The sequence below is a fragment of the Heteronotia binoei genome, chromosome 13, assembly GCF_032191835.1.
Source record: "Heteronotia binoei isolate CCM8104 ecotype False Entrance Well chromosome 13, APGP_CSIRO_Hbin_v1, whole genome shotgun sequence".
Taxonomy (NCBI): Eukaryota; Metazoa; Chordata; class Lepidosauria; order Squamata; family Gekkonidae; genus Heteronotia; species Heteronotia binoei.
In genome coordinates this window covers 34,667,374-34,692,547 of record NC_083235.1, presented here as the reverse complement: position 1 = coordinate 34,692,547, position 25,174 = coordinate 34,667,374, and the positions used below count along the sequence as shown (strand labels likewise).

Below are 25,174 nucleotides of genomic sequence, written 5' to 3'. Positions count from 1 at the left end.
AATTCATGGAAAAGCAATAAAAAAGGAACCAACAACAATGGAACCCCCTCCCCCTTTTAGATCTTTCTCCTTGACTGTTCAATTTCTGCAACTGCATTGAAATTCACCCTCCCTCTTTTTTTCACCTCTGATATTCTCAAAGGCTCTACAGGGGTATCATATATCAAATCGCCTCTTCTACAGAGCATCTTTCATTACAATTTGCCCTTAGATCTCTCAGTGCAACACTCTGTTAATCGTTACAGAAGAAAGCATCCCTTGCGTTATCTGCTTAGTGTTCTGTAGCTTAAACCCCTTTGAAGGTAGCAATGGAGTAGCGGTTAACATGAAAGAGATGCAGGCAGGTGAGTATTGCAAAGCAAGCAATTTCGACAAATGAAAGCTACCTGGTAGGTGTGTTTGCGTTTGGTGTTGAGCCGTTAGTGGAGAACTCATTGCTTGAAGGCAAGCCAAGCCCATAATGAATATTCTTTCTTAATCTTCCCATTCCCATGCAACCAAGCCCAGCTCTTCAAACAGATATAAGGAGAAATCTCCCACTCCCACATCACAGGGGGCTCTTGGTCTCCTCTCAAGCTGCTCTTCTTTTCCAGCTTCATAACCTTGCTCTACTAAATCTACCATTCCCACGGAGCCACGATGAGCCGGCAATTCAGCTCCAGATCATTGTCAACAGGAGGAAGAAGGGGCTATTCTGTTTCTGGCAGTGGCTACAGAGCGAGCAGTGGCTCATCGTCCCTCATTCCTCTTGGAGGAACGGGAGCTTTAACTGGTGGCTTTGGCAGCAGAAGTCTCTATGGCCTTGGTGGAAGCAAGCGGATATCTCTGGGCCTAGTTTCTGGTGGTGGAGGAGGTTTCGGTGGAAGATGCTTAGGTGGTGGTGGTGGTCTAGGATTCAGCAGCTATAGTACTGCAAATTATGGAGGTTTTGGCAGTGGTGGTGGAGGCTTTGGCAGTGGTATGGGCCTTGGTGGTGGTGCAGGTTTTGGTGGTGGTGCAGGCCTTGGAGGTGGTGCAGGCCTAGGAGGCTTTGGTGCTGGAGGATTTGCCATTTCGGGCCCTGGGCCCATTCCACCACATGGGCGCATCCATAATGTTATTGTGAACAAGAATTTATTGACTCCACTCCACACGGAAGTTGATCCTGAGCTTCAGAGGGTTCGGATGCAAGAAAGGGAACAGATCAAATCCCTCAACAACAAATTTGCCAGCTTCATTGACAAGGTGAGACAAAATGGGGAGTGAGTTGTATTTTTAAAAAGGAGGGGAACATGGTTTTATGATACTTAAAAGTTGTAAATGAAAATGACTTTGCCTTCTATAGCAGTGCTTTGAGATGGGTCATTTTGATGTGTATTACAGATCTTCCTCATGGCATAAGAAGGGCAGCATCATTTGGTCCTAAGAAAGGACATATTGGTCTTTAATAATGACTTTAAGCTACAGAAAGGTAGAGATGGGCTGAAGATCAGGAAGAACCTCCTAACTATGAGAGGATTTCATGAATGGAATAAACTGGTTTTAGGAGGTTATGGAATATCCTTCCTTTGGAAGTTATCAAAACAAGCACCTGTCCAGAATGCTATTGGTATAGGTTATCCTGTCTTGGAACAATAATTTGGATGAAATGAAATGAGCTCTATAATTTTTACCATTTTTCATGTACAAGGAAAAATAATTTTGGCCAGGCCTAATTAGAATGAGGTCAAATCAATCATAATTTAGATGGTTATCTCTAAGCTACTAAAACTGCCATACTTGTCCTTTGAACACCTCTGTTCTAAGGACTATGTGTACCACACTGTTCCATGAGTGGATCATTGACTGTTTATGCTGAGGTACTCAACATTAGCTGTTTGTGGGTTATATTATTGGCCACAGAAGTTTAAAAGTTTGTTCTAACACTTTCTAATGCTTATATGTCTAGAGAATGGTATATGTGCCAACATTACAGGGATAGTGATAACCTTTTTATGTTCAGTGGTATAGCGCATGTGGACTGTCCCATGTCCTGTCCACACCATCTCTAGAACAAGATCTAGGAAAGTTATCTCTCTGATTCTGAGATGCTCAGATATAATTAATGGGCACATGGCTAGATTATCTCATGGCAGCTCCATTTAAATGAAAGGTTACTATGATATGGAAACACTCTTGTTCTAGTACCACTAGTAACTTTACTGGCAAATTCAACATTGAGAGTGCCACCATATTTACTTCCAGGAGAATAAATTCCAATGAGGTAACCCAATTAACCTATCATGGGACAAACACAAGGGGATCCAGTGGCGCTTTGAAGACTGACAGACATTAGTGAAGCATCAGCTTTTGCGGGCTGGAGCCCCCTTCATCAGATGCATGAAGTGAATTCTCATTCAGCAGACTAGAATGAGTGGGAGGGGGCATGAAATGTAAAAGTTTGCACTGATATGAACAGTCAATTTGCTTTAATTGTATACTTTTGAGTTCTCTACATAGAAGTGTTACAAAGTATGCCTCTCTTTTATTAACGAAGGATTCACATATTCTTTCTCTCTCTCTCTGCATGCATCTGTTAACTGAGAATTCATGTCATGCACATGATGTTATGGACTCTAACCCACGACATCATACATGACAATAAATCTCGTAATCTTTATTAATTGGCTTTTAAATGAGAAAATAAGCTACAAACCACCTAACTACTCTAGAATAAGTGGTTTGGGATATTCCTTATGCATTTCTGTTCCCAGTGTCCTGAGGTCTGACTCCTGACCAAGATAGCCCAAGATAGCCTGATCTCATCAGATCTCAGAATCTAAGCAGGGTTGGCACAGTTTACTATTAGGATGGGGGACCTCCAAGGAAGTCCAGAGACAGGCAATGGAAGACAACCTCTGAACCTCTCTTGCCTCGAAAACCCCACAGGGTCACCATAAGTCAGCTGTGACTTGATGGTGCAAAGAGAGAGAGAGAGAGAGAGATGTTGCTGAGAGATATTTGATTATAGTTCTGTTGAGCTTTGTGACAATATATTCTAAGCAGAAGATTTTCATGAGATGAGGGGTTTTTTTTTAGAACAGTGAGGTGATGGGGTGCAAGCAGGAAGATCTTTCTATGTGCTTTTGAAGGCTCATGGGAATTGGATGTCTTGCTTTTCAATTTAAGGAAGACAATGAAAATTGAGGCATTCACTATCTCAAACACCTTGCTTTATACTAAAATGTAAACTAGCATAAAAATCCACAAATACATTAAATACATGAAGAACCTACATATCTTTTGTTTCATTCACATGTATGTAACTGCTCTGTCTGTACACATAAATGCAAGCATGTGATTAAATACCATGCTAGGTGGACGTGTGATTATAGAAACTTACTTGTGGTTGGCATAGGATACGTGCAAGAGGAATCCTGTAGAATTAATTGACATTTGCAAAATCAGTCAATTTTAGCGGGTTCCCTGCAATCGTGTTTAATAAACTATGGTTAAATATACTACCCCACCCCCAGCCATGATAACCTTGACAAGGCAAATAAAATGCTCAACATTTCTAAAAGACATATTTCACACTACTCTTTTATATTTCTCCTTGGATTTTGTTGGTGTTACCTTAGTCATGCCTGAGAGCAGTGGCTCCAAACGGGAAGAGCCTATTGCTAGGTAGCCATGTGAACTGGGCTGGATTGGTGACATATGCTATTTCTTGAATTGCTCTGATGGTTATGAAATTCCAATGATTAATATATGGCCAATTCCTTGTTGTGTACAATAATTTCTTCTTGTCCTCAAGAGTGAAACACCATTACTTCTCTTCCTTCTGAGATCCTTTTCAATACTGGAAAGATGTCAATGCATCCCAACTTTATTTTACTATCTCTAAACCCCAAAATTACTCATTAAGAATAAATGACACGAGAGATGAGTTCTTGGACTATTCACCTGCAGGCAAGGAGCTCAACAAGCAGTTACACTGTAGAATTCACTGCTAGTGGATGTAATTATGTGCCTTAGCATGGATAGTTTTCAAAGGCATTCAAGGAAGATAACTATGTCAGCTATTAGCCACAGAGACCGAATGGAACATCCATGTCCAGAGGCAGAAACCCTCCTTGATAATGGGAGGCAGCAGCAGATGGAGGCAGTGTCCCTTTCATGGTCCTTCTAGGACATCTGGCTGGCCACTGCAGGAAGCAGGATGCAGGAGTCGATGGGCTGTTGATTTGATCCAGCATGGCTTTCCCTTCATTCTTTGAAACTCCTTGCACACAGAAAGCAACCACATCATATTCTAGTCTAGCCTTCCCTTTCACATGCTGGTTATGTATGTACAAGGAGCTGTTTACATGGGGAGATGTTCAAGCACGCCACTTCTCAATTACAGACTGAAATTAAGTGGTCCAAGAAAGGCTGTGGCTCATGATGGACCTAGAGATGTGGTTAAAATGCAATAATAACAATAACAATAAAACCAGCCCTTTTAGGTCAACATATAATATCCAAAGAGAGCCAGTTTTGTGTAGTGGTTAAGTGTGCGGACTCTTATCTGGGAGAACAGGGCTTGATTCCCCACTCCTCCATTTGCACCTGCTGGAATGGTCTTAGGTCAGCCATCGCTCTTACAGGAGTTGTCCTTGAAAGGGCAGCTGCTGCAAGAAGCTCTCTCACCCCACCCACCCCACAGGGTTTCTGTAGTGGGGGGGGGGGAAGGTAAAGGAAATTGTAACCTCTCTGAGACTCTGAGATTCAGAGTATAGGGTGGTATATAAATCCAATATCACCCTCCTCCTCCTCTTTTTCTTCTTCTTCCCACCTTAATTGTGCCCTGGTGTAGACAGCCCGGGCTAGCTTGATCTCATCAGATCTTGGCAGTTAAGCAGGGTCAGTCCTGGTTAGTATTTGGATGGGAGAACCCTCAGGAAGTCCAGGGTTGCTACACAGAGGCAGGGAATGGTAAGCCACCTCTGAACATCTCATCTTGGAAACGTTATGAGATCACCATAAGTTGGCTGTGATTTGATGGCACTTTATGCAAACATCTGAATTGTTTTCAATTTCCATTTCAAACTTTTAATGACATAGCATAAAATACAGAAAAAGATTTGGATAGACAAGATAAGTCAGGATTGAACTTAGGTTAGACATAAAATCAAGCATAGCCAGAGTTGTGTTGGAGAATGGTGGCCAAAATTTTTGCAACAGCACAGGTAATTTCTGAATTAGAGCCATTCAGGAAAAATCGACAGAAAGACAAATCGTTCTGATTGATGTTAGGAGGGTTTTGTGAATTTTTTTATAGAATCCTTGGAAATGTGTCAGTATCTGTCTAGCGGACAAATGCCAGCAGCCTTAGGGGAATGTACCAATACTTGTCAATTACCATGCCAGCTTCATGCCCAGCAAGCACCCTTTCAGTGGGTTCCCCTTTTAGGGTATTGCTTCTTTTCCAATATACTCTCCCAAAATGAGCAAAATAAGCTCCCTGTTTAAAATTGTGTAGTAAACTCCTGGGGAAGGCAATGACAAACCACCCTGTAAAAAGTCTGGCAAGTGATGTCATGATGTGACATTACCTCATGGGTTAGTAGTGACTCTGTGCTTGCACAGGGGACTACTTTTACCTTTTAGTAGAGGAGGAGGGAATGGCTGGATGAGGATAGTCTATGGCTTTGTTAGCTTGTTATAACTTGCATAAAGTTAATTTAAATAACAGCTTCTGAGAGAAGACATGGTTAAATGGTTAACTAAATGGTTCTCATTAAGGAAAGCCTATAAAACAACGCAATGCCATGCATGGCAGGGACCCCATTCTATGATTTCCAAGAAGATTGCTAGGGCAGTTGCAGTGACATCCTAAGCAGAGTTACACTCTTCTAAATCCATTGAAGTCATTGGGTTTAGAAGGATCTGTGCTTAGGATTGCACTGGTTAGTGTTTAGAATCTGGGGGATCTGAATCATAAAAGCTTGCCGAGTAGCCTTGGGCCAGTCAGTCTCCCTCTCACTCTAACCTACCTCACAGGGTTGCTGTGAGGATAGAAGGGAGAACCATGTTGTAGGCTGCTTCGGTTTCCCATTGGAGAAGAATGGGGTGGGTATAAACATCGAAACAACAAAAATAAAAATTGAATAAAGGAATGTTTATATTTTAATTCCAAAATGTTTCAGAATGTTAAGAATCAGCTTTGACCATGTTTTGAAAGTGTGCCCTTTTTTCCTGGTTTCAGTCCTCTCTGATAATTTGTTGTATTGGAGCTAGTAATAAGTGGGAAGTGGGATGGCTGAGGAGAGGCTGCAGGGGAGGTGGGGGGAGGTTGCAACTGGAGATGGAGATGAAATGAAATTAAGCTGGAGGGGATGGGTTGAATTGTCAGGGTTTTTTTTGTAGAAAAAGTCCAGGAGGAACTCATTTGCATATTAGGCCACACACCCTGACTGCACCATTTTTTCACACAGGGCTTTTTTGTAGAACAGCCCAGCAGGAACTCATTTTCATGTTAGGTCACACCGCCTGACACCATGCCACCTGGAACTGCGTTCCTGCGCGTTCCTGCTCAAAAAAATCCCTGGGGCTTGTGCTTCCTTGCCCAATCTAATATGGGACTTCCAGGGCTATTCCTTGACTCCCGCCAATGACCAAAAAAGGAATACACTTGCACAGTCATTCTTGCTTTCTGCATAGCTATGTGTGGTTCAGAGGGTCAGACTAGATCTGGGAGACTCGGGTTCGAACACACCCACTCTGCCATAGATGCTTCCTGAGTGACATTGCCCCAGTCACTTTTTCTCAGCATATAATGTACCTCACAGAGTAGTTGGTATAAGATCAAAGAGGGAAGAAGTGGGGTATAAATGTTTAATACATACAAAATAAATAGATTTGGGTGTACAAATGAAATAATATCACTGCCCTGTCTATCCCTTTGGAGATTATCCTCCCATGCAGGAACAGGAGACACAATTTAAATAATGGTGTGCTCCCTTATAGCAATGTAGGATTGCTTGGTCCTCTCAGCCCCTGGAGGAGTGGGGTGGGCGGTAGGGTCGCCAATTCCAGGTTGGGAAATTCCCCGGGAGATTTGGGGGTGGAGCCTGAGGACAGGGACCTCAGTGGGATACAATACCATAGAGTCCATCCTCCACAGCATCCAGGGGAATTTTGATCTCTGTAGTCTGTTGAGGAGCTGTAATTTTAGGGGATCTTCAGGTCCTGCCTGGAGGCTGGCATCTCTATGTCCCATGGGTGCATGTAGCTTTTGCATCCCCAACCCTGAGAAGCTTGCGTTTCTGAAATGAGGAGCCACAAAGGCTGTGCTTTAGATGTGGATAGAGAACTTGCATGTCCTGTTCCTCCACTGCAGATAACATCTAAAATTGCTCTCAACCTGGGAATATGATAAAGCTTTTACCCTTTCTGGGTGTTTGTGCTCATTAATAGCTCAAATCTTCAGCTCCTTCACTCCACCCCCAACACATGAGGGTTTTCTTCAAATGTTGCGGAGTTCCAGCTACTTGGAGAAGGTTCTTCTCCTTGCCACTGAGCAACTAAGGATTCCAGAGGCCCAAATGGAGGGCTCATCTGGCAATCTATACCTGGGGTTGCAAAACTTGCTTAATGTAAGAGCCACATAGAATAAATGACAGATGTCTGAGAGCCACAAGACAGGAAGGAAGGAAGCAAATAGATGGGGAGGGGAAGGAAGGGGTGGAAAGAAGGTTTAACTTTAAATGCTTTCTCCAAGCTACCAGCTGACTTGGCTTGAAGAAGTGATTTAAAGAGACAAATGCCTTCTCCAAGCTGGCCAATGGGACATTGGGGGCTTCAAGAGCCACACACTGTGTGAAAGAGCCACATGTGGCTCCCGAGCCGCAGTTTGGCCACCCCTGATCTATACTATAGCTTCACATCAAGCTTAATAAAACATTTATAATAGCCATTCTTCATACAACCCTTTAGGCTAATTTCCTTAATTGCTATTCATTTTGTTACACAAATGAAGGTGCTGATGTTGTGAGACAGGCAGTTCCTTGGCTGAGGTCACCCAGCAAGTCTTTGGCAGATTCATGTTCTGCATGAGGTTCCCACAGATTTAAAACATGCATTCTGCTCACTCCAAGTACAATGCTTTTATGATCAAGATAAGAACATGCAGAGCCTTGGGATTACCAAAAAAATTGTGTCTCATCTAATAATTAAGAGCCCTCCCTAGTAGATAGAAATGAAAACGCACCCAGTTCCCCAAATCTAGTTCAGGCTTTATGAATAAACATACCAACCAGGCCTTAAGAAGAACTGTCATGGCAGCCTCAAATGAATCCTGGGAACTGTGGTTTTATGAGAACCTTGAGAATTCTCTGTTAGTGATTAGCTTGCCTGACTCAAAGAACTGCATTTCCCAGAGTTCCATGTAAAACTTTAGGCTCTCTACAGGGAAAATCAGCCCAGGGCTTTTTTTTGTTTTGAGCAGGAATACACAGGAATGCAGTTCCAGCTTGCTTGGCATCAGGGTGTGTGGCCTAATATGCAAATAAGTTCCCACTGGGCTTTTTTATTTTAAAAAAGCCTTGTGTGAAACAGTGGCGACATCAAGGAGTGTGGCCTAATATGCAAATGAGTTCCTGGTGGGCCTAATGTACCTAATATGCAAATGAACTCCTGCTGGATCAGCCTAATTTACCTCACAGGTAGGAATGCCAGCTTCCAGGTGGGACCTGGGGACCCCCCAGAATTATGGCACATCTTCAGATTACAGAGATCAGTTTCCTTGGAGAAAATGGTGGTCTCTGTCATTGATTGTACCTCACCAAGGTCCTCGCTTTCCCCAGGCTTCATTCCCAAATCTCCAGCTTTGGATCTGGCAACCTTATCCTCCCCATCCTCCACTGGTGGCCATGGGGGACCTGCCACCTGGCAACCCTTCTCACAGGGTAGCTATGATATGAAAGGGAGAAGGTTATAAGCCATTCTGGGTCCCCATTGGGGAGAAAAGTAAATGAAGGGAACAAACAAAAAGAGCCCACCTATTGCACTGGATCCAAACTAAAGTGGCAATTTCTAGTGATTCCCCCATTATGCTGCAGACCCTCACCCTGTGTAATTCCTCAGGCCCCTGACCCTCAGGGGCAGCATTTCATGAAGGTCAATGGGCTGCGGTGGGAGGGGAGAGGCAGGACAGATCCTCAGATGCATCAGTTTGGTGTAATGGCTAAGTGCTTGGACTCTTATTTGGGAGAACCAGGTTTGATTCCCCACTCCTCCACCTGCAGGTGCTGATGTTACCTTGGGTCAGTCACAAGTTCTCTCAGACCTGTTCCATTCAAGAGCAATTATGGGAGAGCTCTCTCAGCGCCACCTAGCTCACAGGGTGTCTGTTGTGGGGAGGGGAAGGGAAAGGAGATTGTAAGCCACTCAGATTCCTTTGGGTAATGAAGGGTGGGGTATAAATCCAATTTCTTCTTCAATGGACATAAGAAGGGTGTAATTTTGCTTAGGATTTCATTGCTAGTGATGACATACTTTAAAAAAGAGAGAGAGGGATAGGGTTCAGGTAGTGCTGTGCTGTAATTCTGAACAGGGCAAAAACAAAAAGAGTACTAGCTTTGGATGGGCATGTTTAAATACACATTTGTGAAAAATGGTGACTTTCTTGATGTTCTCTCCCATAGTTTCCTATCCTGATTAGCATGCATTGCCCTGTTGGAAACAGTGGGATATTGGCAATACAGTGAAAACAAATTTGTTTCTGATTTGCTTGCAGAAACGAGAATTCATATATTCCCCAAATAATTTTTCATCATTTCCAAGAATGGATGTTGTGTTTTAGAAAGGATTCTGTAAATTAAATTTACTAACATAATGCTCACTGTCATTAAGTTATTAACATGACTGTTATGATGTAGAGTACTTTAATGGTTTCCTAGAAATCAATTTTAATAATTGACATTAAATTAAAAAATAATTTGTTAAAATATTATTTTTATTTATTTACTTTATTTGTACTCCACCTTTCTCGCCAGTGGGAACTCAAAGCAGCCTATGTTGTTCTCCTCTCCTCTCTTCCTCACAACGACCCTGTGAGGTGGGGTTAGGAACAGAGTTTCTGATTGGCCCAAAGTCACCCAGTAAGCTTCCATGGCAGAGTGATGATTTAAACCTGGATCTCCCAGATCCTAATCTGACTCTCTAAGTACTATACTGCATCAGCTTTCAAAAATATCAAACACTTCTCTATATCCCATTTCATTTCTCAATGCCTTTTCATTTGAGATGAGTGCTTGTGGTTCAGAGTTGAGGCTGTACTTCTTCTGGTATTGGTGGAAAGTGCCATCAAATCAAAGCAGATTTACAATTATTCAAGGCAAGAGACAAATGGAAGTGGTTTGCCATTGCCTGCCTCTGCATAGCAACCCCAGACTTCCTTGGTAGTCTCCCATCCAAATACTAACCCTGCTTAGCTTCTGAGATCTGATGAAGTTGTGCTAACCTGGGCCATCCAGATCAGGGTCTTCTGGTATTCATGTCCTGTGAATCAGACCAAAGGTTCAGGGACATCCATAGTACCAAGCTCTCACTGGATGTGACCCCTCAGAATTCACATGTGTAACTGCTAATTTTGACCACTTTCAAATCAATCATCCCTATCATGAACACCTGCATATGTGATTTGACTCTGTTGTGGCTCTTGGAGAAAGTTCTATAACTAACGTCTCTTTCTCTACCCCTTTAGGTACGATTCCTTGAGCAACAGAACAAAGTGCTGGAGACCAAATGGGACTTGCTCTATCAGCAGGGCACTCCAGCTCTGAGGGACAATCTCGAGCCCCTCTATGAGAGTTATATCGACAGTCTCCGCCGGCAGCTGGAAAGTCTCATCACTGATAAAAACCACCTGGATATTGAACTGAAGAACACGCAAGGGCTTGTCGAGGATTTCAAGAACAAGTATGTGAGATAGCAAAGAACCTCCGTGAATGCTTCTGGGAATAGAACTAGGTCTTCAACCAAAGCTATTTGTGTGGTCCATTTGCAATTATTTGGCAAATTCTGCCATCAGTTTCTTTTCAGCAGTTTCATTTTCAGCATTTTTTTAAAATTAGAAATCTTTAAAAGCATTAGAATATCTGTGTAACCAAAAGTCCCACCAAATATACCGTAGGTAAAAGTTCCTATGCCACCAACACATGCTGAGATATACTGATGACATTTTAGATAACGCGTATGGAGCATTTCAACAGGATGTTCAAACAATTCTCCCTAATCCTAGCATCTTCATTTTAAACAGCTTTAAGTCCATGTTCTCTTACAAGCCTGTTGCTGCAGCTATTGTATTTGTTGTCTTCCCATACCCCCCAGAGTGCTTCCTCCTAGACTTTTTATACTGGGTTGGGGTTCAAGGCTTAGAAGTAAAACTTCTGTCTTATATGTAGAAGGTCCCAAATTCAGTCCCTGGCACCTCCATTTTTTTAAAAAAAGACCAGGTAAGAGGTAATGTGAAAGACCTCTACCAGAGACCCTGGAGAACTGCTGCCAATCAGGGTACTGACCCTGATAGTCCAGGAGTCTGACTTAGTATAAGGCAGATCCACATCTTTACCCTGTTACTCTCTACTTCAGCTTTAGGCTTATATAGCTAAATTTTAGTCTTTCAGTTTCTCTGCTCCCAATGTATGTCTCAGTTCTTCTTGTCCCCTTATTTATCTTTCCATTTCTTTATACTGCACATCTGGTCCTTTCCCCTCTTTCTTCTGGACCAATTTATCTGCCTTCTGCATTGCCATTCCTTGCACCTGGACAACCTATCTTTCTCCTTTTGTTGTATCACTCTTCTTTGCACACCTTAATACTTTTGCTTCCATGAAGGCCAAACTCAGACATGCATTTTGGTAGCATAGTATTCATTGATGTAAGAACCATTGGTTTGTAAATTCTGATTCTCCTGCTGTACCATTCTCACCCCTACAACTAGCGCCCTAGGTTCAAATGCAATCATGTGACTTCCTTACCTCCCCACTCAGCCCCGGAGGCCTTCTGAAATGCTATAGGAAGATTATTTTAGTGGGGCTTCGGGGGTTGCATTTGGGAGCCAAGAGATGAGAAAGTCATGCTCCACGGGCAGAAATCCCCCCTTCCACAGAAATGCTCTGGTGGATCTAAGCCATAAGCAGCCTCTTTGTGATTCTGAAACCATGTTTCTTAATCTGCACCATCAGATGCTACTCCAAATCTCAAGTTTATAGGAAATATTTATTTATTTTTATTTTATATGTCCACTCAAATATAACTGAAGTTCTTTGCCGAAACGTGGGCTTTCTTTCAAGGGATTGAGTCAACCCTTGTCTTCCAGTCTTGCCTAACTTGATTAGATCAAGGGAAAACAGACAATGAAAATGGCAGAATACATCCTGGGTTGGATATCTTCTAAATTTTGTGCACAAAACTGACTTCCCTGCCTCCCTTCTCCCACTGCAGCCTGAAACCCCCTCAAAATGCTACTTCTGGGTAACCAGGGACCTCTAGGAGCAGCATGAAGGTCAACCAAAGGGCTGCCATAGGAGGGGGATTGGCAAAAATCACCTCCTTCTTGTACATGCAGATATTTTCCATGGGATCTAACTCAGTATGTTGCAATATAATGATGATGATGTTGTTGTTGTTGTTGATGATGATGATGTTGTTGTTGATGATGATGATGATGGTAATGACAGTAATAATTCTTTCTAACAGATATGAGGATGAAATTAACAAACGTACAGCTTGTGAGAACGACTTTGTGGTGCTCAAAAAAGTGAGTGATCTTGACTTAAAAATGACCATTCTGACTTTATAGCAGATGCATGTGTGCATTTGGGACTCTAAATATGTATCCGCTATGCTACAGAAGAACAGTTGTGAATATCAGAGATACGATGACACCAGGGCTTTTTTTGGTATAAAAAACCCAGCAGGAACTCCTCTGCATTTTAGGCCACACCCCCTGACATCACCATTGTATCACACAGGGCTTTTAGGTAGAAAAAGCCCAGTAGGAGCTCATTTGCATATTAGGCCACACCCCCTGATGCCAAGCCAGACGGAACTGTATTCCTATGTTCTGTGCGTTCCTGCTAAAAAAAAAAAAAAGCCCTAGATGATATCAATATACATCAGTTAATACTAACAGATCCTTGATTTTCAACTTTCACTAAAAATATTGTAAAACAAATGCTGGCTGCCTTCATTTTCTGATGTGTGTGTGCCTGAAAAGCACAATCACGTCACAGTTGACTCATGGCGACCACAGCAAGGGGTTTTCAAGGCAAGTGAGAAGCAGAGGTTGTTTGTCATTGTCTTCCTTTGCAGAGTTTTCCTTGGTGGTCTCCCTTCTAAGCATGGACTGTACTTAGCCTCTGAACTCAGATGAGATGGGGCTATACCAGGTCACCTTCCTTCTCTCATTTTCTGATAGCAATGGAAATATATGGCACATTAGTTATGGTTAAAACTTAAACTGAACATTAGCCATCTGCAATTAAGCATATTTTCAGAATTCTTATCTAGAATTTCAAAATGTTAGATGTTTTGAAATGTAAAATGTTAGATTTTGATTGTAAAATTGAATTTTGAGCAACACGAGATTTATTCTTTATCTCAAGATGTTCCCACACTAACCGATTTCCATACCTTTTCCCATTCTATGCCACATACATATGTTCTATAGCTTACACCTCATGCTGTGACCATTTGCAAGCATTAGTCCAATTTAGATTCCAAAAAACCTTTTGCTGTTCTGCTTATGCTGACTAGAAGTAATTTTATGTTTCCTCCGAAGGATGTGGATGGTTCTTACATGCACAAGATTGATCTGGGATCCAAGGCAGATTCCTTGACACAGCACATCCAGTTCTTGAGAGCACTCTTTGATGCGGTAAGGATTCTTCCCTCCCTCTTATTCCTGCATGCCAGTGTATTCCTAAATCACCTGTAATACATCTGGAAAATAACTGCATGGAAACCAAAACCTGGAGTTAGATAGCCAAATGAACTTAAAAGCTGCTGACAACCTGGTAATAACTTGAGCCATCGTTTCGTCCGATAGCTATAGTAAAGAAAGCAGCCTAACCCAAAGCAGCCTTTTCTTTTCAAGCTGCTCGTTCTTTAACAGTAGTTGAAATAATTCTGATGGGTGGGATACTGGTGGTGGGTGAGGCAAAGACTCCATGTTGCAGAAATCTCTTGGAGAGTGAATGTCAGCATACTCTGCACATAAAGATAGTGAGTGCCCACCATGGCATCCTTATCAGTGGAGTCGAGGACACCCAGTGTCTGGAGCTAAGGACTAATCATCTCACCACTGCGGCAGTATCCTCAGAATTGGCATGCTGCCTTTTGCCATGGTGAATCCCTTGGCATATATATTTGGGCATGCAAGAGGAGAGGAGTTCTACCATGTTAAATCCCAGTAATCAAACTAGTGTCTTCTCTGCATCCCCTCATCATGCAGATGTGTAAAAGATGCCTCTACTCAGTCTTTAGCCTTTTTGGAGGTGTCCCCTCCTCACTATGGAATGACTTTCCTGAAAATGTGGGAAAGGCGCCTGCTTTTCTGTTGCTTAGAAGGTTCTGCAAGGATGAATTGTTTAGGAGGGCTTTTGAGAGTGGCTAATAGTTGCCTCTCTTTGCTGGCTTGCTGTTTTTGTTTTACTGGATTTGCGGTTATTGTAAATGACCACAAGCATCCATAGGAGAGAAAAGCGGAGTATACGTTATTTAAATAAAATAATAAATTCCATGAAAAATTGCTTAAACATTACAAAATAGGCTCAATAAAGCCACTAGAAAACTGAGAAACAAATTGGGGGGGGGGGGGGTGGAATTTGGGGTGTATTCATAGTTTCCTTTAATTTCTCCCATACCGAAGGATGTAAAGGCTAAGATAGTGATAACTGAAAGCTTTTGTCATTCCTAGCATAGATAGCTTTATAAGGGAATTAGACAGATTCATGGAGGGTAGAGCCATCAATGGCTACTGGACATGGTGACTGAAGGGAACCTCCCTATCTAGAGGCTGTAAACCAGTGCTAGAAGGCAATGTCAATGGGAGGCCTTGGCCTCTATACGCTCTGTTTTTTGAGCCCTCCAAGACAAAAACTGGATGGGCACTGTGTGAAACAGAATCCCAGACTAGATGGATGACTGGTCTAATTCAGCACCTCTTATGTTCCCACAGGAACTTGCTCAGGTGCAGTCGCAAGTCAAAGACACCAGCGTCATCCTCCAAATGGATAACAACAGAGATCTGGACCTGAACAGCATCATTGCTGAAGTCAAAGCTCAGTATGAAGATATTGCCAACAGAAGCAGAGCTGAGGCAGAAGCCTGGTACCAAAGCAAGGTGAGTCAGAATGGCTTCTTTGTAGAATAGGCACAACATTTCACCCAGGCTTGCAACACTTCCTCCAAATTGACAGTGAATTCCCAAAGAAGACCAAAATTCACTTTGGAACTCATCATGTAATCCAGTGTTCTCATCCAGGTTCCACTGAAAATTGAAATGTTACAAGTATAATCAAGGCAGCAATTGGTTTAGAAGCCAAGATCCAGTATTATAGGTGTCCAGTTTCATGCATGGTTGTGAGCATAAAATGGAAGAGAGGAGAACACAGTAAGCTCCCATGGGGCCCTACTGGGGAGGAAGGTGGGAGGTATTTATTAAATAAATAAATATTGTAATATCATGGTTCTCAGTTCCCAAATTGAAGTTTAAGATATCTGTATTCAGATCAGATTTGCTGCTGACTTTTCCCTTGGTATTATTCATCACATCAACAATATTTCTTTTTGGTCTTCCTTCTTAAACAGTAGAGCAATCAGTTCCTAAGTTTTTAGAAAATGAAACTGACATTAGAAATTGTCTTACAAAATAAACAGCAGCCCCTTTGTAACATGGTAGCCCTCTTTGTTTTTTGATGCACTGATTTAGAGAATCACTAAAACACAACATGTTTTTCAACTACTGTGATCTCAGGGTCAAAACGACACCCATAGAAACTTGATCTCCCCTTTCTAAGATATCTTCCCACATGGCTCAGGTAATATATGCATGACAGAACTATTTGGCAACACTACCCTCCTTTCCAACCTGTTGATATTCAGTGGAGAAGGAACCTTGTCATTGGCCCTGTCATCACATTCATGGCAATTGCCTGAGCCACTCAGTATGTTCCTTCATATCAGCACATACTTAAGGATCCCACCTGCAAATTATGCACTGTGAGCTCTTTTATTTAAAACATGTCTATGCAACCTTTCCACCCAACTTAGGATTCCCAAAGGGGCCAACATTAAAACATTCCAAACATTAACTCTGAATCAGAGTTACGTTCTTCTAAGTCCACTGAAGTCAATGACTTTAGAAGACTGTAACTTTGATTAGGACCAATTCTGCAATCACTGTTGCTCCACCCCCAGGCTTCTGCTTTCATCAGATCAAGTGATCAATTCCCCACCAGTTGCTGCATGGCCGCATTTTGACCTGCAGCTCCCTCCAATTTCCTCAGATCTACTTGATCACTAAAAAACAAGATCAAGTAGGCGCGAGGGAAATTGGAGGGAGCTGTGGATCAAAATGTGGCTGTGCAGCAACTGGTGGGGAATTGATCCCTTGATCCAATGAAAGCAGAAGCCTGGGGGCAGAGCAACAGCAACTGTGGAATTGGTCTAGGATGGCACTGTTAAAACATGTTGACTCAGTGTGCAACTGCAATTTAAAAAAGGCAAATGCTCTGCTGTGGATCATTAGGAGGGAAACAGAAAACAAAGCCCTGTATAAACCTATAGTGCAGCCTCATCTGGAATACTGTATACAATTCTGGTCACTGCATCTCCCTTCCAAGGATCAATTTATCTGTCCTTCTCTGCCATTGTTTTCCACCATAAGGGAAGGGATTCTTTTTATATTATACCATTGAAAAAGGTGCAGAAAAGGACAACTAAAATGATTAAGGAGATGGAATACCTTCCTTCTGAAGAAAGATTAAAGAGGTTATGGCTCTTTAGCTTGGAGAAATGACAACTGAGGGGTGACATGATAGAGGTTTACAGAATTATGCATGGGATAGAGAAGGTAGGAGAAAAGGTACTTTTCTTCCTTTCTCACAATGCAAGAACTCATGGACACTCAATGAAATTGATGAGCAGTAGGTTTAGAGCAGATAAAAGGAAATACTTCTTCACCCAAAGGGTGATTAACACATGAAATTCACTGCTGCTGGAAGGGGTGATAGCTACATGCATAGACAGCTTCAAGAGGTGATTGGATAAACATATGGAGCAGAGGTCCATCAGTGGCTATTAGCCACAAGGTACAGGTGGAACACTCTGTCTGGGGCAGTGAAGCACTGTATTCTTGGTGCTTGAGGGGGCCACAGTAAGAGGGCTTCTGGAGTTCTGATCCCACTGCTGGACCTCCTGATGGCACCTGGGTTTTGGTCACTGTGACACAGAATGTTGGGCTGGATGGGCCATTGGCCTGATCCAGCATGATTTCTCTTATTTTCAAACTTTAAAACTGTGTTTAAAATATATGAAATATTTAAAACAAAACTTAACAGAGGAGGCTAAGAGGAGGTGGGGAGGAAAAACTGAACTATGCAAAAAATCCCTTCCCCTATGATGGAAAACAATGACAGAGAAGGACAGATAAACTTATCCTTGGAAGGGAGTTCCAAACTTTCAATATTAAGACCAGAGAGACCCTTTCTCAGGCTGCCATCCATCTAGGCTCAGATGGCAGGGGCACCCAAAGGAGACCCTGTGAAGATGACAAGAGTGGTCAGCTAGGTTCACATGGGAGTCAGCAGTCCTTAAATTATGCTAACTGAAGCTTCAAAGGGCAATGCCAGCACCTTTAATTGGTCCTGGAAGCAAATGGGGCACTAGCATAAATGAAGCAGAAGATAAGCAGAAGGACCCAGGTTCAATCCCCGTCATCTCCAACTAAAAAGGGTCCAAGCAAATAGGTGTGAAAAACCTCAGCTTGAGACCCTGCTGCCAGTCTGAGTAGACAATACTGACTTTGATGGATCAAGGGTCTGATTCAGTAGAAGGCAGCTTCATATGCTCATATGAGCAAGACCGGAGTGATATGGTTCCTGTGACCCAGTTCTGCTGAAAAGGAGGGATGTAAAAATGAACCATGTTTTGCTGTGTTTTCTTTCTGTGTCCAACATACTAGTTTTTCTTCTTGCTCACATACCATATAAAGTTTCATTTCTTTCATCTGTATTCACTTTTTCCCTTTTGAACTCTATATGTATTAGTTCTACACATGAAGGACAAATGTGCATAAGAAACTGTAACAAGGTGTTGAAAATGCATTTGAAACCATTATTTCCTGATTAAAAATATCCAAAAGAAGTAAATTCACAGTAGACCCCCCCCCCCCCCAAGTTTTCACTGTGATTGCTCCATAATGATGAAATGTAGGAATAAAAAAGGTTATGCAATATGAAATTTCAGCCAATGAGAATTATGGACATTTATCTCAGAGTAAGCCTCATTGAATACAGTGGAATTTTACTTTGAATAAACACGTATGGGATTGCATTGTCAGAAACCTAGTTTAAAAATAGAAAGTGGAGGGGGGTTAGCAGGATCTACCAGAATGTGCCCAGTTTTCAGGTTCTGTATAGAAATGGAGGCAGCTGACCTTTTTTTTAGAAAGTCACAAGCTACTTTATTAAAATGCTGCAACCAATCAAAACCTAGTCTATGACTCTTTTAAAAAGTCAAGAAAAACTTGTTTAGCATAGATGCAATGATTTGTTTCTTTGCTTTGTGAATATCAGTACCAGGAGCTCCAAAGCACGGCTACCAAACATGGCGATGACTTGAAATGCACCAAAGATGAGATTGCAGAATTGAGCCGGATTGTCCAAAGACTTCGTGCTGAAATTGAAATTGTGAAGAAAGCGGTAAGACATAACCTTTTTCGGTACCTTAGGGCTGTTCTTGGCAAAACTAACTGACTGAGAACCAATAACAATGTGCCATTCAAGGTTTCACATCTCCTGTAAAATGCTGTGGAACTCTAGGATAGTCTCAGTCCATCCTGGACAAGTTTCATAGTACACTTCAATGAGTTTCCATTTCTAAGTCCTTCTCCTTTATTGTATTTCACTCTTCCTCCAAAGACAGAGTGTCTTACTTACAATTCCCAAATGATCTCCCATCCTGCTATATACAGAACCAAAGATGCCCTGTGGTTGAACCAGATTATAGGCCATCAGACCATTCTCTTATGTTCAGTATGCTGAGACATGTCCACTCAATCACAAGATTTCAGAATCAGGGGTGTCAAATTCATTTGTTATGAGGCTTGGATCTGATATAAATGAGACCTTGCTGGGCTGGGCTGTGTCGGGCTAGGCCATGTGTGTACCTATTTAAGATTAGGTAGCAGAGATATAAACTTTTTAAAAGACATAGACAAACACAACTTTAAAAGACCACTTAAAATAAAACATGCTTAAAACATTAGCACTTGTTGGTCTTAAAGGTGCTTTCTTTGTATTTTTCCCAGGGGATCCCAGGAACTGGGCAAAGGAAGCTCTGGCTCTTTCCTTCCCTCCCCAGGGGACCAGGAGGGGGAGGAGCCTCAGCCAATGGAAAAAAATGAAGTTTTGCTCTGTAGCTCCTATGCGATTGAGCAAGCCTTGTAAAGCAAGCTGAGATGCAGAAGGAAGCAAGAGAGAGGGAGAAGGAAGCAGACAAGAGACAGTTGCTTGGGGGCCTGACGGAAGCCCTCCGAGGGCCTGATTCAGCCCCCGGGCTGCATATTTGACACCCCTGCTTTAGTACATTTGCAGTGCAATCCTAAACAGAATCCCACTCTTCTAAGTCCACTGACTTCAACAGAATTAGAAAGATGTAACTCTGATTAGGATTGCCCTGTAGTTTGCACAGGAATGGGGTGAATATGAGGAAGAGGAGGAAGTAAAATACAAAAAATGATCCTCCAATAGACCAGCCAAGAGAAAGACAAATGAAAAGAGAACAAGAGAGCCATTGTAAGAATACTGAAATCTCACATGACTAAATCTTTCCCTAACATTTTAGGCTAAGGATCCACAGTGTAAAGCCCATGTGGTGTATCAGATAGAGTGGTGGACTAAGACCATAGGTGACTTGGGTTTGAATCCCCACTTCATCCATGGAAGCTCACTGGGTGACCTTAGGCCCATCACAAACTCTCATTTTGGCCTACCTTACAAGGTTGTGAGGCAATGGAGGAGGGGATGATGTTCTAAGTCCCAGCTGTGGGGAGAAAGGCAATATATAAATAAAGGAATGCAAATACAGGCATGTGGAGGTGAGATGCTTCAGGTTTTGATGGACACAGCCTTAGCTATGTCTTGAAAAGCTCCGTGCTCTGTGCACAGTATTCATTTATGTATGTGCTTCATTTTGTTTCAACTCTTCCTACTTAAAATGTATTTCTCCACACAGTCACAGTACTTTAGGGTAATCCCTAGTCTCCATAATGCTGCCTCCCTCTTCCTGTTCCCTAAATAAGAACAGCATCCTTACCTACTGTGAGCAGTGGCAGCAAAGTGGAGGGGATGACAATGCCTGCTTCCTCTATTAAGGGATGGGACATGAGGCCTATGTACCAGCCATCCCACTAGGTGGGGTCCATCTTTGAGGCAGTTTGGAAAAAAATGGCCCATCCTAAAAGCCTAAAAGGAGATTATGTCACTGGATTATTTCAGTGGGGCCTGTGCTATCAAAAGGGGTTTTTGGCAGATTCTGCATTATTATTTGAGTAGTATGCCATCTGACACGCAGGTGGTCTCTGCCATTTTCTGACAGCCTTTTAAATTTTAAAACTGAATTGTGCTTGGGCTACAGTGAGGAACTCAAGGCATGTGATTCATGACTCATAACTGAAGAAGACATCTGTATTTTTTCATTTTTCAGGTTAACGGTCTACATTCTTCCATAGCTGAATCTGAGCAGCGTGGGGAGCTGGCACTCAAAGATGCTCGGACAAAGTTGCTTGACCTTCAGACTACCCTACAGACCCGCAAGGATGAGCTGGCTCGCCTACTGCGTGATTATCAGGAGCTAATGAATGTGAAATTGGCTCTGGACATTGAGATCGCCACCTATAGAACACTGCTGGAGGGAGAGGAGAGCAGGTGGGTGCAGAGCAACCAGCCATGTTTGGTTGAATATGGAGCTGGGTGCACAAGACCCCTGCAATGTGGAGGCCCTGATGTTTTGAATGGGGCTGTTTGTCCTTTTCTACCAGGAACAATACTTCCCAGTACAGGAGGAAGAACCACAGAGAATTTAATTCAAGAGTTTAAGTAGATCCTATTGGTAGGAGCAAAGACTGAGGAAATGGTACTAGAACCTATCATCTGTAATTGCATCAGTACCATGGACAGAGGTGTTAGAGACAGGCTAAAGCCAGAAGGAGGTAAACTGATTTTAGGGCACTAGTAGATATGATGAAGGTTCTCCAACAGAGGAACCATTTGGAAAAGACAAGTTGTATGGATGTGAGGCCATGATTTGGTTTTAAGCCATGGCTTAAAGATATGGGGATGGAGGTGGAGTTTAAAGGACATGATCAATTTCCAGTTACTAAAAGGTACATCTATACAGCTCATAAACTCTTAGACAATATGAAGTAATATAAAAGGCAAAACTACACAAAATATAGGGTTTAAGATAAAATACAAACTAAACCTGCAATTCCTGTAGTCTCCAGAATTTACAATAGATAGCAGACTAAGAACAAAGCTAAAATTATAGACCATTCTCAAATGAAATAGAAGGCTAGGGTTCTTGGCCTTTTAGCTAAGAAGAAGCGAAAAAGACAGTCCCCCACCTTTTAAAAGGTTAACAGTAGCTCATGAAGCCCATAGGTTGAAGGGTTATAATCCTCTCTCCCCTCCTTCCACAGCTCTGATTCAAATCATGGCTGCACATACATGCCATATGCATTTCACAGACAGACAGTTATCCAGAGTCTTCATCATGTTTATTTAAGCCTTCTGAGATGATCCTCAAAGGCTAACTAGAGGCCTCCTAGGCTCTGGAATACTGGTGCAGGTCATATATGGCTCAAGCCATGCATCTCTTGGAAACACTAGCTCACTTAATGAGATATTGCTGTGACCCCAAGAGTCATACCACTTAGGTGTCACTTTGTCTTTTTGCTTAGCCACTTTTGCTACTTGGGGTGATGTGGTAGTGGAGGCAAATCAAGAGCCATAGGAGTGTCTGGATTCACTGATATTTGAACACCCTCAAAGCTGATGGAGAGTAGGGTAGAATCTGTGGGGAAAGAATCCAACTCCTCCTTCAGGGAAGAAATTGAGGGAATATTTTTGTCCCCCGCTCAATGATATCAGAATGTGGGGACAGGTAGTAGTGCTCACGGTTTGGGGCTTCAGTCCCAGGCATATGTATTTGGCAGCAAATCCTATTGAACTCAGTATGATTATTGTCCAAGGACACATACGTAGAAATGGGCTCTTGAGGTTTTGTTTTGTTTTGTTTTGCTTTGTGAATCTCTGTAAAGACAGAGGTACCGTTGGTAAATGTTGACTGTCCTCGCTGTCAATATATATGTATTTCCAAAAATTGGAGAACACTGTGTGTCTTGTTGGAAATTCAGGAGACTGAATTCTACAGTATTCACGGAGAGTCTGAGAGTATGTTTTCTGATATTCAGTGCAACTTTTAAAGCCTTTCACAGACTAGGACCCTCAGACTAACAGCCTGCATGTTGTAGTATACTTGCAAGTTCCAGCTACGATTTTCAGACAGCCTTCTTATGGTGCATTCTCTGAGGATTTTTCATATGGCAACAGTTAGGTCACAGGCTTTTTCTGTGGTAAGCTCTAGAATGGTCTGTTATACAACTGAAGCCAGATACAAGCCAAAACTTCAACAAATATCAAAGCAATGGCCCAAGATACTAAAAGTTTGTGTGTTTACTGAAATGAACCTCTAGAAATTTAGCTGGTTTCTTAACCAATTGCTTACAGTCTGTATTTTTCAAGTTTTCTTAGGGTGGCATGCGATTCTAGCTGGAACTCTCCTGCAGAAATGTTGCTGTATTACATAAAACTCATTCTCCCTATTAGTTAAGCCAATAACTATACCAAAGAGGGAAACACAGTTGCCTGGCATTCGTTGTTTATTTCAGTGAGTTGTCTTTTTCTCTCCTTAGGATGTCTGGAGAGTGTCAAACTCCTGTCAATATCTGTAAGTATATTTAAACAAATTATTAAACTAGTATTAAACTAATAAATCATCAAGGGTTTGGTTCATTTGGGTTTTTTTCACTTGTTGGACAACATAAAATCTTTTTTCCAGTTAGTTTGTTTTTATTGAAATATGATAAAACATATATATCATAACACATTTGATACAATTACAGAAAAGAAATTAAAAGGATTTATAAAACTTGTAAAATGCACAAGGAGACACCCTCTCTCTTACCTCATTATTCCAAAATACTATAAATTCCCAGAACTCAGGGCTTTTTTTGTGGCAGAAACTCCTTTGCACATTAGGTCACACCCCCTGATGTTGCCAGTCCTCCAAGAACTTACAGGGCTCTTACTACAAGACCTACTGAAAGCTCCTGGAGGACTGGCTACGTCAGGGGTGTGTGGCCTAATATGCAAAGGACTTCCTCCCAAAAAGCCCTACCAGAACTGAATACATATCTGAACCCTGAAAAATATTTCTATGGACCCTTTGATAATATGTTAATTCAGTTAATGATGCAACATAACACTCATGGTGGAACCACAGTGTAAATCTCTAATACTTATTTTAATTCAACAGCTGTGATCAGCAGTTCCAATTCTATCAGCGGCGGATACGGTGCTGGAGGAGGAAGCGGATATGGAGTCGGAGTTGGAGGAGGAGGCGGCGGCTATGGAGTTGGAGGAGGAAGTGGATACAATATGGGAGGAGGAAGTGGATACGATGTTGGGGGAAGTGGATTGAGCCTTGGTGGGGGAGGTGGTGGTGGTGGTGGACATGGACGCATCAGTGTTGGAGGAGGAGGAATCAGCCGACTTAGCAGTGGGGGCAGCCTAACTGGGGGCAGTGGATATGGCTATCGTGGGGGAAGTTCAAGTGTGAAATTTGCATCATCCACATCAAGCAAGAGAATAAGTAGTTAAGGTTGTTGTTGTTGTTTTAAAAACCATCATTCATTGCTTCATGAAACTACAGCGCTCCCTCCCACAATGCATACCACACTTGTTCTCCTTACTGGTCACTATCCCCCACAAACATCCTACTTCAAGAAATGCAAGAAAGAAAGGCCTTTCATTTTTCTGTGTTGTCTTCGGAACTGAAACTTGTGCTCAGAAGAATCATGTGATTCAGCTTTTCCTGAGCTGTGCCATTTCCACTGGGGGTGTGTATTCATATGTCTGGATATTTCTTCATAACCTCCTAGCAAATGCCAAACTGGAATGTTAGGGAGATGTTTTTCGAGCCTAACCTTAATATGCTAGGGTTTTTTACAGGGAAATTAGGGGGTTTTTTTTAAAAAAAAAGTATATAGGGAGTGTGATCACCTGCCTATAGTCTCTAAAGTGGCACATAAAACATGGCACAACATGGTATACCTGTTCAAGATGTGTGTTCTCCAGATAACCTGCAGAAAGCTGACAACTGCTGCTTTTGCAGTGCACTCTATCAATTTGTCCAATTCTAGAGCTTTACAAACTGGTGGCCATGAAGAAGCATGAGGGAGGATATAGTTTTGACCCCTGCCTCTCCCCCTCCAAGAGTCTCAAAGATCCCAGTGGTTCAGCATTCTTGCTCATGCCGTCTCCCCTGCCCCATTTTTTTTCCCTTTGGCTGACGCTCTGCCATTCCAAACTTTTCATCCTTCTGGCCATTTTCTATCCTGCTCCATCTGATCTTTATGGTTTCTTTTTCTTTTGGTTAATTTACAAAGCCATTTCTCCCCACCCCGCAAGTGGGTAGAAATCCCTACCTAGTCCATGGGTGAGCTCATTGTGTGGCTTCCATCATCCACAGAGGGCCAGCCAGTTTACTCTTAGATATTGTGCTGAATGGAATGTTGGTTATAGAGCAGCTGTCTTTCACTTAATTGCTATTCCTGCTGTATAGATCTACAGCTAACAGCCACTTAGTTTGTCCCTTTTCC

At 42.2% G+C, this 25,174-nt stretch overlaps 1 protein-coding gene across 1 annotated transcript; it reads left to right on the top strand.

The window, feature by feature from the left end:
• Positions 1–477: 477 nt before the first annotated feature.
• On the top strand, positions 478–24,186 carry LOC132581761 (keratin, type II cytoskeletal 5-like). The gene is made up of 9 exons (XM_060253166.1): positions 478–1,224; positions 10,709–10,923; positions 12,706–12,766; positions 13,790–13,885; positions 15,188–15,352; positions 18,807–18,932; positions 20,938–21,158; positions 23,207–23,241; positions 23,830–24,186. The coding sequence occupies exons 1-9, from the start codon at positions 640–642 to the stop codon at positions 24,171–24,173; spliced, it is 1,848 nt and encodes a 615-aa protein (XP_060109149.1). The 5' UTR covers positions 478–639; the 3' UTR covers positions 24,174–24,186.
• The last annotated feature ends 988 nt before the right edge of the window (positions 24,187–25,174 follow it).

Excerpts from the sequence above, each read along its gene's own strand:
- LOC132581761 (XM_060253166.1), top strand. The coding sequence starts at position 640 with ATGAGCCGGCAATTCAGCTCCAGATCATTGTCAACAGGAGGAAGAAGG. Across the intron at positions 10,924-12,705 it reads GTCGAGGATTTCAAGAACAA|ATATGAGGATGAAATTAACA; the intron begins GTATGTGAGATA and ends TCTTTCTAACAG. Across the intron at positions 21,159-23,206 it reads CTGGAGGGAGAGGAGAGCAG|GATGTCTGGAGAGTGTCAAA; the intron begins GTGGGTGCAGAG and ends TTCTCTCCTTAG.